Source organism: Scylla paramamosain, chromosome 25, assembly GCF_035594125.1.
Source record: "Scylla paramamosain isolate STU-SP2022 chromosome 25, ASM3559412v1, whole genome shotgun sequence".
NCBI classification, from domain to species: Eukaryota; Metazoa; Arthropoda; class Malacostraca; order Decapoda; family Portunidae; genus Scylla; species Scylla paramamosain.
The window spans coordinates 17,784,100-17,801,158 of record NC_087175.1 but is presented as its reverse complement, the minus strand read 5'-3'; the positions used below and the strand labels follow the sequence as shown (position 1 = coordinate 17,801,158).

Sequence of the window (17,059 nt, the reverse complement as noted above, 5' to 3'; positions counted from 1 at the left end):
AACGTGTAATTTATTTTAGTGTGGCATGTTTAGTATTTTTTTCTTTTGCTTAGTGTACATATATTTCTTTAAACAAAAGACGCATGCGCTTTTGTCTTAATGTGACATAAAGAACTTTATTATGGTTTGCCTTGATTTGTGAGTTTCTTGTCAAAATACGCACAGCATAAATATTTCAGCTCTTATCTATTACGTGATGCATTACAAAACTTAACTTCGTGGTCCAGATTGGCCATTTATCAAACTCCATTCTTGGTTCTTGCTCTCATTCAATCTTAACGTCATTTTTTTTTATTTGCTGCCCTTGGAATTCCACATATAACAGTAAATGAAACTCCTATTCCTGCCTTCTGTCTTACTTTTATTATTTTTTAGAAGAGAGATAAAAGGCAGAAATTATATATATATATATATATATATATATATATATATATATATATATATATATATATATATATATATATATATATATATATATATATATATATATATATATATATATATATATATATATATATATATATATATATATATATATATATATATATATATATATATATATATATATATATATATATATATATATATATATATATATATATATATATATATATATATATATATATATATATATATATATATATATATATATATATATATATATATATATATATATATATATATATATATATATATATATATATATATATATATATATATATATATATATATATATATATATATATATATATATATATATATATATATATATATATATATATATATATATATATATATATATATATATATATATATATATATATATATATATATATATATATATATATATATATATATATATATATATATATATATATATATATATATATATATATTTTTTTTTTTTTTTCTTTTCATTACTTTTGTTTTGTAGAAGAAAGACAAAAGAAAAATAATTCATAGGTTTCGTCTTCGGTGTGACAGTTCGTCTCTGATTTCTTTCTTCCCTCTGCTTCTGTTACTTAATTCACACTTCAATTATGCATTTCGACGCTTCAGTTTGACACGACACAATGCAGAACTGAGCCCGATGCAGAACAGTAACCATTTATCAGAATGCTTCCTTGCCACACATTTCTCCTATCGAATCTTTTATTGCTACAGGTACAGTCATGGCCATAATTCACTGAACATTAACATTAACTTCCACTGTCTTGTTCTTTCCATCAATTTTTAAAACTTACGACAGCTGAAATCGGTTTCAAGAGTTAAAACTGAAGAAAAGTTAAAAAATTGAATGAGTGAAGGTTACATTATAAACTTTTTTTTTTTTTTTTTTACAGCGGTGGCTCTCCTTCTGTTTACACGGACACGAGAGAGAGAGAGAGAGAGAGAGAGAGAGAGAGAGAGAGAGAGAGAGAGAGAGAGAGAGAGAGAGAGAGAGAGAGAGAGATAGGATGTTACGTTTGTCGTTTGTAGGAGACAAAACAATTTTCAAAGTGACTGTAGTACAAAAGTATGTGTTAGAATATATGGGAATGATTATGGTAAGCAAAACATGTATCAGTGAAAGAGTTACCCTTCACTGAACATTGCTGTGAATCGGAGGCACTGCAAACCCACTTTCACCATTATAAGATTCACGGACTTTTAGAACCATTGACCTTTATAGTCTCAATAATTTCCGTGGCATTCTTTGTGTGCCCTTTAATTCAAGCCAAAAGTCAAGATAAAAATTCCCTTAATGTGTCAAACCCATTTTCTACTCTCATTCTCTCTTATTCTCTCTTAAAGTGCGTTTTTTCCTCTAAATTTTGACGTCCACAACAGCATTACTATACTTACGTACCTGCTCGTGTACATAAAACTCTCTCTCTCTCTCTCTCTCTCTCTCTCTCTCTCTCTCTCTCTCTCTCTCTCTCTCTCTCTCTCTCTCTCTCTCTCTCTCTCTCTCTCTCTCTCTCTCTCTCTCTCTCTCTCTCTCTAAAAATGCGTCTTTTCTAATATAGATCTCATTCGCTTCGATACTCACGTGCAAAAATTATGTGAGTTTGCCCAGTATTTATACTTTGACTGACAAACATTTGTAATATCTCTTTCAAAATGTGTATCTTTATGCCCTAGTCTCTCTCTCTCTCTCTCTCTCTCTCTCTCTCTCTCTCTCTCTCTCTCTCTCTCTCTCTCTCTCTCTCTCTCTCTCTCTCTCTCTCTCTCTCTCTCTCTCTCTCTCTCTCTCTCTCTCTCTCTCTCCCGTGTGATTTAATTAAGGAATTACGGTAAGGCAGTTCGTTTTCTATTTCACATTTCGATTGAGGAACATTTTCACAACTTCCATCCTCCTGAGAGTTGCATTTTACTATTTGCGTCACCTCACAGCTTAATGAATTAGTCAGGATATGAATTTAGCTTCCTGCATTACTGACATTACTCTTGCTGCCTCTTACATGGTTCTTTTCTTCTTTCTCCCATTTGAAGTGTTAATGTCATTCTGTTAAGAGCAAGCCTTCCTGAATTTTTTATTATTAGGTTTATGTATATTTTGTTCTTATTTGACGAGTTATTGCGATTGTCGAGTGTTCCTGTATGCTTAGTCCTTTCTCTGTTTACATAATTAATTTTTTTCTTTTTTTTTCTTGCCTTCATAAGTTTAAATGTCATTCTTTTACATTCTGTTACAAGTCTTCCTTCATTATTTATTTTTGTTTTTGCCGGTTTATTTATTATTTTTATCTCATCTGAAATATCAAGTAATTCTTCCTGCGTGTTTATTTATTTTATTTATTTATTTTTTTGGTTTGTTTTATTATTCTTTTCGATTTTCCCACGTAGTCTTGTCAACTTTTTGTTTTAACTAAGTATTTTTTTTTATGTTTGCGTTTTGAACATTAATACCATTCTATTAAAAACGAGTCTTCATTTTATTTTTCGGTTTATCTCTAATTTACTTTTTCTTCTCCCTGTATCCCTTGCATTACTCTTTGCATTCCTCTTTGCAATCTTTTCTCTCGTTCGTAATTCTTGTCTTTAAATTTGCGGAGACGAGAGACGATAATATGGATGGTTTTCTATGATCTGTACGTATAGCGCATCATCCTCGTTATCATCATCATCATCATCATCATCATCATCATCATCATCATCATCATCATCATCATCGTCGTCGTCATTATCATCGTCATCGCTGTCATCGCTACTTAAATGCAGGACAACGAATGGAGAGAGAGAGAGAGAGAGAGAGAGAGAGAGAGAGAGAGAGAGAGAGAGAGAGAGAGAGAGAGAGAGAGAGAGAGAGAGAGAGAGAAAGGAAAAATTAGAATGAAAAAAAAATTAAAAAACGTAATACAGAAAGTGAAAATAGACAGAGAGAGAGAGAGAGAGAGAGAGAGAGAGAGAGAGAGAGAGAGAGAGAGAGAGAGAGAGAGAGAGAGAGAAGGAAAAATTAGAAAAAAAAAATTAAAAGAACGTCATACAGAAAGGGAAAATAGACAAAGGGCCAAAGAAACAAAAGAACTGCAGGATACTCTCTTATCTGTACATTACCCGTCTATTTCAGGCCAGTTCAGCTAAAGAAGAAGAAAAAAAGTAGCGAAAAACCTTCATCACTTATCGTTCATCTCAAACATTTTCTTTCTAAATGCTCCTCTTATTTTGACACGCGTAGGAGATTAAAGAAGTGAAGCGGAGGTCTCTCTCTCTCTCTCTCTCTCTCTCTCTCTCTCTCTCTCTCTCTCTCTCTCTCTCTCTCTCTCTCTCTCTCTCTCTCTCTCTCTCTCTCTCTCTCTCTCTCTCTCTCCCCCCAGACCTTAATTTGCACCGGGATGAACGTGTCTGTGCTGGTGATGGTGGTGGTGGTGGTGGTGGTGGTGATGGTGGTGGTGGTGGTGGTGGTGGTGGTGGTGGTAGTAGTATTTCAAGACGAAGATTTCTTAAAAGATTGTGTTGAAATTCAGAGAAGGTTACGTAGTGCAGGCGAAGGTAACTGTGTGTGTGTGTGTGTGTGTGTGTGTGTGTGTGTGTGTGTGTGTGTGTGTGTGTGTGTGTGTGTGTCTGTGTGTGTGTGTATGTCGGTATCCTTGAAGAAAAAATATAACGTAATTTTCTTTATTTTCCGTATTTTGCTGTGCATGAATCAGGTTATTCGACTCTCGAAAATAGTCATGAAAACGTGAAAGGATGATGAAGAAGAGGAGGAGGAGTAAGAAGAAAAAGAAGAAGAGGAGGAGGAGGAAGAAGAAGAAAAAACTATTTAAATATTAAGAGGGAGGAAGTGGAGGAGAGAACCAGAGCAATATTTTGATGTGTGGAGCAAAAGTAAGAAGAGAAAGAGACAAGTGGAGGAAAAAAACAAAGACAAGGGAGAAAAGTAATAAAGCACGTGACTTAAAGGAGAGAGTGAGAGGAGAGTGAGAGAGAGAAGTGAGAGAATAACTGGATTAAATAGTGAGAGGTTTAAAGATAGAAATGTGAGGAGGAGAGTGAGCAAGAGATGAGAGGGCGAGGCGGTGAAGGGAGAAGAGGAAGAAGCGGAAGAGGAGGAGGAGGAGGAAGAGGAGGAGGAAGAAGAGGAGGAGGAGGAGGAAGAGGAGGAGGAAGAGGATGTTTCTCCGAGTCCTCCTTGCTGAATTGCAGCTTCGTGTTCTCCTGAAAAGAGAGAAAATATGATTACTTTCTCTCTCTCTCTCTCTCTCTCTCTCTCTCTCTCTCTCTCTCTCTCTCTCTCTCTCTCTCTCTCTCTCTCTCTCTCTCTCTCTCTCTCTCTCTCTCTCTCTCTCTTCCTTCACTTCTTTCCCTCACTTCAACCACTAGTCCTCCTCCTCCTCCTCCTCCTCTTCCTCGTTTAACTTTTCTACTTCACCTCTTCATCTATTCCTTCTCCTTGCGTGTCTTGCTCATTTTTCTTAATTTTTCTTTTCTTTTTCTTCCAATCACTAATCACGAGTTTTTTTCTGCCTTCCTTTTCTTTTCTCATTCACCATTTCATTGCCTCTATTCTTCTTAGTTCATCCTAGTAAAATTCTCTCTCTCTCTCTCTCTCTCCCTTCCCCCGCCCCGTTTCATCTCTTTCCCTTCACCTCCTTACTTCCTTCACTTTCTCTTAATTCCTTCATATCTTTCTCCTCCCCTTCTTTCTCTCTATATTTATCCTCCTTTTCTTTCCTCCTCTTTCTTCTTCCTCTTCCTCCGTCAACACTTTTCGTCACGTTTCTTTCACAGCTACTTTCGTTATTCTCTCTCTCTCTCTCTCTCTCTCTCTCTCTCTCTCTCTCTCTCTCTCTCTCTCTCTCTCTCTCTCTCTCTCTCTCTCTCTCTCTCTCTCTCTCTCTCTCTCTCTCTCTCTCATTCCCTTCGTTCCTTTACACATTTTACTCATCCATCTATTTATTTCTGCCTCCCTCTCTTCCTTCCTTCCCTCTTCTGCCTGTCCTCTTCTATTTTTTTGCATTTTTTCACCTTCCTTCCTTCCTTCCTTCCTTTTTCTCTCTATGTATCCTGTTCTCTCTTTTTTTCCTCTTACTTTCCTTCCTCTCCTTTCTCTCTCTTTATTTGTCCTATTCATCTCTTTTCATTACATTTTTTTCTCTTTCTTCCCTTTCTCTGTCCCTATCTTCTAAATATTTCCTCTCCCTTTCTTCCTCCCTTCCTTTTCTCTCTCTCTCTCTCTCTCTCTCTCTCTCTCTCTCTCCTCTCTCTCTCTCTCTCTCTCTCTCTCTCTCTCTCTCTCTCTCTCTCTCTCTCTCTCTCTCTCTCTCTCTCTCTCTCTCTCTCCTTTCTTTACATCTCTCTTCTCTTCTTCCTCCCTCTCTGATTATCCCCCTAAAACTGTACTCTTACTCTCTTTCCTTTCTTCCTTTTCTACCTGTCCTTTCTGTCTACTTTATCTGCGCTTCCCCTTCTCCTCTTCCCATCCTTCCTCTCTTTCTGTTTGTCTATATTGTCTAAACCTTTCTTCACCCAGTCTTCATTTCTTCTTTTCTTTCCATCTGTTCTTTCTACCTTCACTCTCCTTATTTCTCTCTTCCCCCCCTCTTTCATTCCTCCTTCTCTGCCAGTTCTTATCTTCTCTGTGTCCTTTATTTCACTTCTTTTCCTATCCTCTCTATCTCCTTTCACTTCATTTTCCTCTTCCTCCTCCTCGTCCTTCTTCATTCCTTCCTCTCTGCTCGTCTCTGTCCCCTCTATTTCCCTTCCTTTCAGACTCCCTACCAATCCTAACCTGTTTATCTGATGTACTTCAGCTTTCATTAGGTTAGGTTAGGTCAGGTTAGGTCTAACACACACCCATTCACACACTGACAAACTCACCTCTCTGCACGTGAACCAGGACAGTGGCCGGGTGCGAGCCTTGGGGAACACAGGAGTACATGCCAGAGTCTCCAGGTCCCACTGCAGACACCACCAGACGAGCTGTGGTCTGTCCTTTTCTGCGATCGATCTACGGGAGAAGGTGAAAGACTGAGACAGGGATGGGGTAACGGATGGAATTAGTGATGTGGTGAGGACTGGTCAAGGTGTACGACAATGGCTTGGAATTGTGACCTGCAGTATTCTATTTAGTCTTACAGAGGGATGAGGAGTGTGTACAAAAATAATATGATGATAGGTTGTGAGTGGGGATAGTCTTGGATGAGTGTTGTGTTGTGTTGGGGTATTGGTGAAGGGATGAAGGACTGGTAATGTGTCGTGTTGGGGGGATATGTGGAAGGAGTAAGGAAGGTAAATTAGAGAAGAATAGGGAAGCTGTGTTTTGATATTATGAGAAAAGATGAAAGGTTAAGTGGGATTGTGAACGTGAGGTAAGGAATAGTGAAGAGATGATGAAGACGATAAGAAAAGGGTCAATTTGCGTGGGATGGTGTAGGTATGGTTGATTAAAAAAAAAAAAAGGTGAAAGGTTTAAAACTTGTATGGGATGCCTAGGATGAAAGCAGTGATGTGTTGAAATATTGGTGAAGGTGTGGAGAATAGGTAGTTAATGATAGGATAAGAAGATCGTGGTTAATTTTAAAGGGTAAAGCTAAAAGGTTGAGATTTGGGTGTGGTGCCTAAGATGAGTTATAGTGACGTGTTGAGAAAAAAAGAGACTGTAGTTTATGGTAGGATAGTAAAGTTAAAATCGATGAGGGTAAAAAAAATAAATGGTACTTGGGATTGTGAAGTAACGAAGATAAGCGAGTGTAATGAGGAAGGGAGGAGATAGAAAAGGGAATAGGGAAGGTAGGATAGTTTGTAGTGGGAATAAGGAAGATGTGTTTATTTTAAAGATAAAGCTGAAAGGTTGAGGCATGATGGTGTAACTGGCCAGGAATTAGTGATGTGTTGAGGAACTGGTGAAGGGTTAAGAGGGAGTAGGCGATTTAATCTTACAAAGGGATGACGGATACGTAAAAAGAAGAAAAGAAAAACAAAATTAGTGGGATGTGGTAACTGAGACAGGAATGGTAGTGTGTTGAGGGATTGTCAAGGGAATAAGGAAGGCAGTCGGGGATGTGAGAGGAAAGCTGGGATTGATTTAAGGGGAAAAATGTGAAAAGTTAAGTGAGATTGTGAACGAAAATAAAGAATATGATAACCGAGTAGGAGGATAGTGAAAAGTTGAGGGGGGATAGTGAAAATAAAAAAAAATGAGCGAGAATAGTGATAGATTGAGAGGATAGTGAAGAGATAAGCTATAAAAGTAATGAACGTAATGATGAACTGATAAATGTTGAATAATTAAAAAAAAAATTATAGTGAGAACAGTGAGACAATAAAACTGATAGACTGAATAGTGAAGGGTTGAAGGAAAGATAGTGAGAATGGTGAGTGAAGCAGCAGGGAGAGTTTGAGTGATGGCGAATTTATAAGAAAATGGTGATGAGAGTGAATGATGAAGCTGAAAAGCCGAATATAGTGAAGGAAGGAGATGATGATGAAGTGCAAGAAGAAAAGTGACTGACAAAAGTGGAAAAAAAGCTGGAAAATAGAGTATAATGAAGAAGTCAGGTGATAGTGAAGAACCGAAGTGGATAGTGACAATAGTGAGTGCAGTGAAACACGGGAAGAAGGGGAGAGAGAGAGAGAGGGGGAGAGGGAAAGAGATAAAGTGCTGGTGAAAGAGCTGGAAGAGTAGTGAGAGAGGGAGAGGGGAGAGGGAGGCATGAAAACAGGGAGGGAGGTGAAATTGACAGGCTGTGAGAGGAAGTGGAGTGAGTGAGAGTGGAGAGCAGATAAGGGTAGGGTGAGAGGAGGGAGAGAAGGGAGGGAGGAGTGACTGTGTTTTGTGGGGGGGGATGGAAGAGGAAGGGGTGGTAGTGAAAGAGAGGTTAATAATAGGATGGGGAGAGGTGAGAGAGAGAGAGAGAGAGAGAGAGAGAGAGAGAGAGAGAGAGAGAGAGAGAGAGAGAGAGAGAGAGAGAGGAAAGAAGGGGGTGACTGTTTTATGAAAGAGGGAGAAGGAAGGGAATGGAGAGGATGGAGGGAAAGGGGTGTTCATGAAATAGAGGTTAAGAATAGGAGATAAGGTGAAAGATGCTTTGGAAATGGGATCAGAGAAAGATGGGATCATTGAGAAGAAGGGGAGGTGAGGGGTGACGGTGTTTTGGGAATAGGGAAGGAGAGGGAAGGAGGGAATGGAGGGAGGCAAGAGAAGGAATGCTTAAGAATAGGACGGGAGAAGTCAATGATGGAAAGGAACTGGGAGAGGATGGAGGAGGAGGGGTCAGGAAGGTTATGAGTTGAGGAGAGAGAGAGAGAGAAAGAGAGAGAGAGAGAGAGAGAGAGAGAGAGAGAGAGAGAGAGAGAGAGAGAGAGAGAGAGGGAGAGGGAGGTGAGGAGACATGAGAGGTGACGTAGATGAGGAGGCAGGAGTGTGTGTGCCCGAGGGACGAGGGAGGGTGGGCGAGTGGCAGGAACAAGAGGGTTTTGTTGCTCCGATGGGGTCTGTTTTGCCTGCTTTGTGTTGTGTTCCTCGCCACTGGGCATTTCAGTCGTGCATTTTAAGAAGCAGATATCGTGATTTTTTTTCTTTTTTTTCTGATGGCTGTTTTTGTGTTTTTGTGCTGATTCTGTTGTTGGTGGTGGTGGTACTACTGTTGCTACAGCTGTTGTTATTATTGCTGCTACTGCTGCTGCTTCAACAAAGACGACGACAACTACTACTACTACTACTACTACTACTACTACTACTACTACTACTACTACTACTACTACTACTACTACTACTACTACTACTACTACTACTACTACTAGTTATAATGATAATAATAATAATAAGAAGAAGAAGAAAAAGAAAAAAATAAGAATAATACTGCTACTGCTGTTGTTTTTTCTCTCGTTCTTGTTATTTTTTCTACTACTACTACTACTACTACTACTTCTACTACTACTACTACTACTACTACTACTACTACTACTACTACTACTACTACTACTACTACTACTACTACTACTACTACTACCACTACCAACAACAACACTTAATACATTTCTTCGCTTTCTCCTCCTCCTCCTCTTCCACTTAACCATCATCCTTCTCTTCCTTTCCCTCCTCTTCCCCTTAACACTTTTCCTCCTCTACCACTACCTCCTCCTTATCACTCTTTCCGTATCCCTCCCTCGTCTTCCTCTTAACCAACCTCCCCCACCACCACCACCTGCACCAGCACCTCTTAACCATCCTGCGCCTCCTCCCCTTCACCATTCTCCACCACTACCACCACCACCACCACCACCTCCTTATCGCTATCACCCCATCCCCCACCCGCTGCCTTGCATTCCTGCATCACCTTTACTGCCCTCCCTCCACTTACTGAATAGCTTCGGTGCATTTTAACGCTCCCCGGGCCGCGCCATCAGCCGATACTCGCGTGCCGCCTCACTTTAAACCAGTGAACCAGTTATGGATGAGCTGCCACGCGCCGCCTCAAGGCCCCTCGCTCCCTGACGCCCCCGGTGAAGAATGACGAGGCCCGAGCTAGTGGTTTCGTCACTACTTTTGTCTGAGTGGTCGTTGGTGGGAAGTGTGGTTGGTGAATGAGTTGATTGTTTAGCTGTTCGTATTTCGTCTGTGTTTTTGTGTGTTGTTCTGGTGTTCATGTGTTAGATAGTGAGGGAATCTGTTGTTGATCTGTCCATAGTTTGTCTGAGTGGTGGTTGGTTTAAGTTGTGTTAGTGAAGTTTTTTTTTTTTTTTTTTTTATTCTCGTGGTGATGAATGATAGGGATGTGCTAGAGGTGGTTGGTGTGAGTGGTACTTGGTGTTCGCTGGTCTGGTGGTGGTGTGTTTGTTTGTCAAGGAATCAATTGTTTATTTGCTCAAGTTTTTGTCTTTGTAGCTGATTTGATGAGTACTACTAAGAATGTTCAGTCTACTGTATGTTTCTTTTTAATAATTGTAATCAGCGAGCATGAAAAACGTTGAGTGTATTGTACATTTATGAGTTACTGTGATCAGGACGCCCTTGATAAACGTTTAATTTGCGGTACGTTATTTAATCTCTGTGATAATGAAGCACTTACAAAAACATTCAGTCTACCGTAAATTTTGTAAATTGTTGTGATACGGGCGCACCTAAAAAAAAACGTTCAGTATTCCGTACGTTTTTTTTTTTTTTTTTATAACTATGATAAGCGAACGCAAAAGAAAAAGTTCAACCTACCAAACGTTTTTTTGCCATTGCCTTTAATTACCTGATGAACACTCACAAAAAATGTTTAATTAAACCGTACATGTTTTTTGTTATTACCTTTCACTACCATCACCTGCACTCATTGAAACGTTTAATCTACCGTAATGACTTTTGTCATTACCGGTCAAGACTTTGATAAGTACTGAGAACATTTCCTCGTTACCTAAAACCACCTTGATAATTTACAATGCGAAGATTCCATCCATATTCTTTCTACCTGTCCATTCTTGGTATTGCCTTTGAGTTAACTTTGATAGCGAGCACCGAGAACGTTCAATCAATCATCTACCCGTCCACTCTTCCACTTGTAACAACTACCTTGATATCACGCACTGAGGAGAACCTTCGCTCAATCTTCTACCTGTCCATTCTTGCCATTACCTTAACCTGCCTTTGTGGTCACGCAGAGACTTGTACTCTCTTGCATTAGTGCGTTGTGGAGTTGTATGGGAGTGCTTGGAGTGACTGTCTATCAAGCTATATATCTATTGTATCTGTATGATTGTCTAGCTGTTTGTCTATCTGCCTCCCCATCTGTATACGATACTTGTCATCTGTCTGTCTGTATTTGTTTATCTATCTGTTTATATATCTCTGTATCTATCTTTCATATTCTATCTGTCTATCTACCTTCTATACTCTCAACGTAGTCAGGCATTGTAAAACTCATTATTATTTTTTTGCAAGTATTTATTCTTTAACTGACTGTCTAATTAAATGATTGGACAGGAGGCTGGAGTTTAGTACCTTGTCTTTCTGTCTGTCTGTCGGTCGGTCTGTGTATCTGTTTGTTTCTAAGATGCATAACTGCTACTATTAGATTCTCGCTCCTCGTTCTGTTCACATTGTCTTGGTGAGGAGGGGAAGACGGATTCTCTCTCTCTCTCTCTCTCTCTCTCTCTCTCTCTCTCCTCTCTCTCTCTCTCTCTCTCTCTCTCTCTCTCTCTCTCTCTCTCTCTCTCTCTCTCTCTCTCTCTCTCTCTCTCTCTCTCTCTCTCTCTCTCATTCCTTTTACTCTGAGTGGTCTTTCAAATTACTGTACTCGTATTTGCACCAGAATGATTTTATTGAGCCGAGAAGCTACAACAGTAAAAGATTAACAGTATCTTGAACTTTCGTAATATTCATGACGTGCGGCGCTGTGTAATGCCATTACTGCACTACTCTTACCCATTATCTGCTGACTTTCTCTCTTCTTCACTCGGTTGCTTCAGTCATGGATCACCACAGCGGATCATCATTCTTATTAAGTATGATCGGTAATTTGCGCCTTACAAGGTTTAGATCTAGCAGTCAAGTTATGTATTCTCTATAAACACGTATTAATAAGAAACCATCAATGATCAGTGCACTTCTCACAACAACAGGGTCATCAATCTAGCAATTACAATACTTATAGACTACATCAATTACAAACATGTCTTTCACTGCACCCATAAACCTTCCCTTGTATCTTCCTTTCCTTCTCCTACCGGCTTTATCTTGAATTTCAGAATGTGATGAAAGTTTTCTGTATAATAAATTTCGAGACCACTGAGAGCAAAAAGACTGGTAGAGTCTAGGTAAAGTCCTTCATTGCTTGTTTTGTTTTTGCTCAGTGAGATTATGTATGTTCACTGAAATGTTACGAGTATCAAGACACCTCTAACTAAACTGGCAATCTCTCTTGGTTCTTTTATTTTATGAACGGTATTTTATTTATTTATTTATCTATTCATTTATTCTTTTATTTATTTATTTATTTTTGTGTGTGTGTGTGTGTGTGTCTGTCTGTCTGTCTGTCTGTCTGTCTGTCTGTCTGTCTGTCTGTGTCCATTTATTTTGTGATGGCTCGTTCTCCCCGACACGTAAAAAGAAAATTAACAATGAAAGCGTTCAACCAATTAATCGGACAATCTCTGTTTCCAGCCTTTTCCTTAACTACGATACCCTTCTCTTCAAACTCGATACTTTTCTTTTTCGGATCACCACTTGCGCACATTTAGTCTTGTTTTTGCTCGGTTACATTCTGCATGGTCACTTAGATATCAGGCGTCGCTACCATTAGAAGGGACTCATAAATTAAATTAACCTGACGTTCTGGCTCCTTTGTTTGTTTGGAAACGGTAGAATGAAAGGCTTTTTTTTTTTTAATCATACATATTTATGCCTTTGGTCGATTTCCCTGACACGCAGAGGAAAATAAAAAAAATAAAACTGATAAAAGGTGAAATAGTTAAATAAATGAAAATTAAAATGAAAAGCAGATAAGAACAAGTCAAACTGTTAAATGAATGAAAATAAGTGAAAAAAGAATAAAACAAGCTAGTAGTGAGAATTTAATCAGACAAGCTCAGTTGTAAGCCTTTCTCTTCAAGCTGACGGGCAAACTCGATGCGCTGCTGCTCCCCAAACCACCAATTCGTATTTGTTCAGTTAAATCCTGCGTGGTCTCTCAGATATATCAAGTGTCATTATCTCGAGAGGAGAATCAAGGCGCTTCAGAAAATAAATTGGCTTTCCATTCTGGTTCTTGTTCCATTTTTTTTTTTTACAGAGCGGCATTTTTTTTATTTCGCATTTTTTTTTTTTTTATTAATTTTGTGCTTGATCGATGTCTTTAACACGTAAAAAAAAAAAAGTTAAATCAATTAGTCGGACAAGCTCTACTTCATGCCTTTCTCTTCAAGCTGACGGGCAAACTCGATGCGCTTCCTCTCCCAAGCCACCAAACTTTTGCTTTTGTTCAATTCAATCATGCATGGCCACTCGGATATCAAGTGTCGTTATCACAAGAGGAGTATCAATCATATAAGAAAGGAACTTGGTAATCCTCTCTCTCTCTTCTTCCTTTTATTTCTTTTAGGGAACGGCATAGTGAACAGTCTTTTTATTTTATCAGTTTTTTTATGCATCAAGCCGGTTTCCGTAATACGTAGGAGAAAAAAAAAAACGCAAGATAAAAAAGAAAAAAGTCAGAGTTAAACCAATCACTGACAAGCTCCATTTGTAAAAGTCAGAGTTAAACCAATCACTGACAAGCTCCATTGTAAGTCTTTCTCCTGAGGCTGACGGACAAACTTGGTAAACTCCTCCCAAACACTAATTCTTGCTCAGTTCAGTCATTCGGATATCAGGTGTTGCTATCATCAGAGCAGACTCAAGGAACGTCAGAAACTATATTCACCATCCTTCCTTCTTTTCTTTATTTTATGGAACTGCATCGTGAATGGCTTTTTTTTTTTTTTACCCACTTTCATGGACAAAGTCGGTTTCCCTGACACAGAAAAACGAAAAAGAAAAGTCAGATAGTAAAATTAATAAAAAAAAGCCTAATAGTTAAACCAACCAGATGAAAAGAAAATAATGAAAAAATAAAATATATTGACAAATAAATAAAAAAAGAATGAAGAGGAAAAAAAATCTAAAAGTTTTACCATTTAGTTAAACCAGCTCCATTTCAACCTTTCTCTTCAAACTGACAGACAACTTCGACACGTTCCTCCTTCCAACCCGCCAAACCACCACTCATGTACATGTTTTGTTTTTTGCACAGTTGAATCACGCATCAAGAGTTTCAAGACACATCAGAAACTAAGCTGGCCATCTGTTCTATCTCTTGTACGTATTCTTTTAGTGAACGACCTTTTCATCCATTGTTTTTAACCTAAAGTCGATTTCCCGGACACCCACAAAAGATCAAAACGAAAAATAGAACGAAAACAAATAAAGCCAAATAGTTAAGCAAATCAGTCAGGTAAACTCTGGTGCAGGTCCTTCTCTTCAAGCTGACGGGGAAACTCAATACATCCCTCCTTCTAAATCACCACGCAGCAAACCACCAGTCACGTACATTCCCGCCCTGCAGCAGCACCACCCCGCCTGTTCCAATCCAGCTCTTGCAACTTACAGCTTACCGGCGACTAAACCATTGACGTTAGTCGTGACTGAGATGAGAGGCTGGTGCTTTTATCCAATCGCGGGGAATTGAGGGCCATTGTGGACTATTAAAAGACATTGCAGGTGTGTATTGAGGGTCTGGGCTCGGCTGCGGCTTAGGAGTCACAGATAAATCGATGAATCAACGTGTAAATGGAGAGGTGAATGGAAGTGAATGGCCTTTCGTAACATTGAGTCCCGGTGTTGTGCTGGCAGTGGTCGGGCTTATGGAGGTCACGTTATCCGGCTTATGTCACGGTATTCACTGCAGCTTATTCTCTGATTGGTGGGGATGTGTGTGTATGTGTGTGTGTGTGTGTGTGTGTGTGTGTGTGTGTGTGTGTGTGTGTATGTGTGGTTTTCTGTTTTGCAGATATGTGGAAGTGATATATAGATAAGTAGATTTACATGGATAGCGAATTATCTTTTCATGTATATGTATCTATTGTTTATTCATCAGTTTATCAGTTTATCTATCTGTCTGTTTGTCTTTATCTATCTACCTGTCTAACTGTCTATTCATCCATTATTCCATCCATGCGTCCACTCATCAATCTATTTGTTTGTCTGCCTGTCTGTATCTGTCTGTCTATCTATCTATCTATCTATCTATCTATCTATCTATCTATCTGTCTATCTATCTATCTATCTATCTATCTATCTATCTATCTATCAATCCCATCTACTTATCTATCTCATTTTTGTATCCATTCATCAATCTGTCTTCATCTACCTTTCTTAAATATGACGTGTGTGTGTGTGTGTGTGTGTGTGTGTGTGTGTGTGTGTGTGTGTGTGTGTGTGTGTGTGTGTGTGTGTGTGTGTGTGTGTGTGTGTACTTGCTTCCTTGTTTGTGTGTGTGTGCGCGTGCCTGTGTGCTTGTGTGTGTTTTAGCGAAGCCTCCTCTTCCTTTGAAACTAAAAAAACATGCCTAGAATGTGGGAGCAAAGTTCTCTTCACCTGAGCCAAAATTAGCACCAGGTGAGCGCCGCGCAGCTCTTCATTACTCGCCTGGATAAAGCTCACCTGAGAACCAGACAGGTGACCCGAAAAGATGGTGCGTCTGTCTGAGCTATCCCCTTATAACACACACACACACACACACACACACACACACACACACACACACACACACACACACACACACACACTAGACAATCTGTAGGCGATTCTCTGTTTACATGACTTTATTCTTTACAGGAATTCAGTTTAACACTTGAAATATATAAGATATGATGTTTTCACTTTAGCACGGTCTAACCTAACTGGAAAGTCGCGTTTTTTTTGGGGGGGTTTCTGCTGTTTTAGCTTTTATATTTAAATTGCAATTGATAAGCAACGATAAATTGTAGGGATTGATATTATTCACTTACCATACGTGTCAAAATAGTTGAAGATATAGTACATTTTAAGTGAATTTACACGATGTTTTCACTTCACGATCCAAACCAATCGTTCGTTCGCGCTGTTCATACGTAAAGATCGAGAGTGTTTTTTACAGTTTTGTTTCTGGATTTCTAGTGTTTCAGCTTTTACATTCAAGTTAGAATCAATTAAAAAGGATAAGTTGTAGGGATTTGTATTATTCACTCACCATTTAAGTAAACAGATTAAAGACTAAAATAGCGGAAGTTAACAAGTCAGATCCTTTAAGCCCTATTTTCCCATTAGTGGGTGTCCTTTTATGTTATTTATGTTTACACGATGCCTGCAAGTCCCTGTATATCGTGTGAACAGAGAGGCACGTGCATATCTATTCAAGCGAGGGAGAGAAAGGAGCCTAAGATGAGTTTCTTCTACTTACGCTAAATACTTGACATTTGTTAATATTGAATTGCTTTTGGCATAAGTTTGTTCATTCGCTCACCACATCCTATCTAAGTATGTCTGCAAGGCGATGGCTTCCGAATCCAACATAATTATAATTAATCTACCTATCTTCGTGTTGCTCGAAAATTTACTAACATCGTGAATTATAGTTAACCAGTGTTCTCAGTTTTGGATCTTTTTCTGGCAAATTCTTCTGCCTCTGTATTTCTCTCTTCCTATGACTTGAACATTAAAGAGCTGATTCCAAGACACTTATCCTTCAAATCTGGATAATCCATTTTCTTTTCATTAGAGAATGGCATCTCAGTGATTTTTTTTTTTACCTTCTCATTTTACCCTTCGCCAGTGTTCCTCTTTGTAAAAAAATGTTCATCATACCCAAGTCTGCAAGGCTTTGGCATTCGAATTTAACTTCATTAATCTTCTTGTCTACCGCAAATTTACAAACGTCGTGTATTATAGGGATGGAGATCAGTTAGTGTTACCCTTTAAACACTGGTTGGTAATGGTTGGTAATGTGTGAGTGTGTTTGGTTTGACAAGAATCGTAGGGTATATACAAGAAGAGCCGTTATAGTTAATCGTATGTAGGTTATATTAAAACAGAATAATTAAATGCAGGTTGGTAGTTTACTTCCATAAGAAT

At 38.6% G+C, this 17,059-nt stretch overlaps 1 protein-coding gene across 1 annotated transcript in view; it reads right to left on the bottom strand.

Moving 5' to 3' along the window:
• Positions 1-3,819: 3,819 nt before the first annotated feature.
• LOC135113243 (zwei Ig domain protein zig-8-like) overlaps positions 3,820-17,059 on the bottom strand; it is a 75,206-nt gene continuing 61,966 nt past the window's right edge. Inside the window, exons 6-7 of the mRNA XM_064028427.1 lie at positions 6,304-6,433; positions 3,820-4,641 (exon numbers count right to left, since the gene is read on the bottom strand). Of these exons, the coding sequence (XP_063884497.1) occupies positions 4,247-4,641; positions 6,304-6,433 (525 nt within the window). The 3' untranslated portion in view covers positions 3,820-4,246. The remainder of the gene's footprint in view (positions 4,642-6,303; positions 6,434-17,059) is intronic.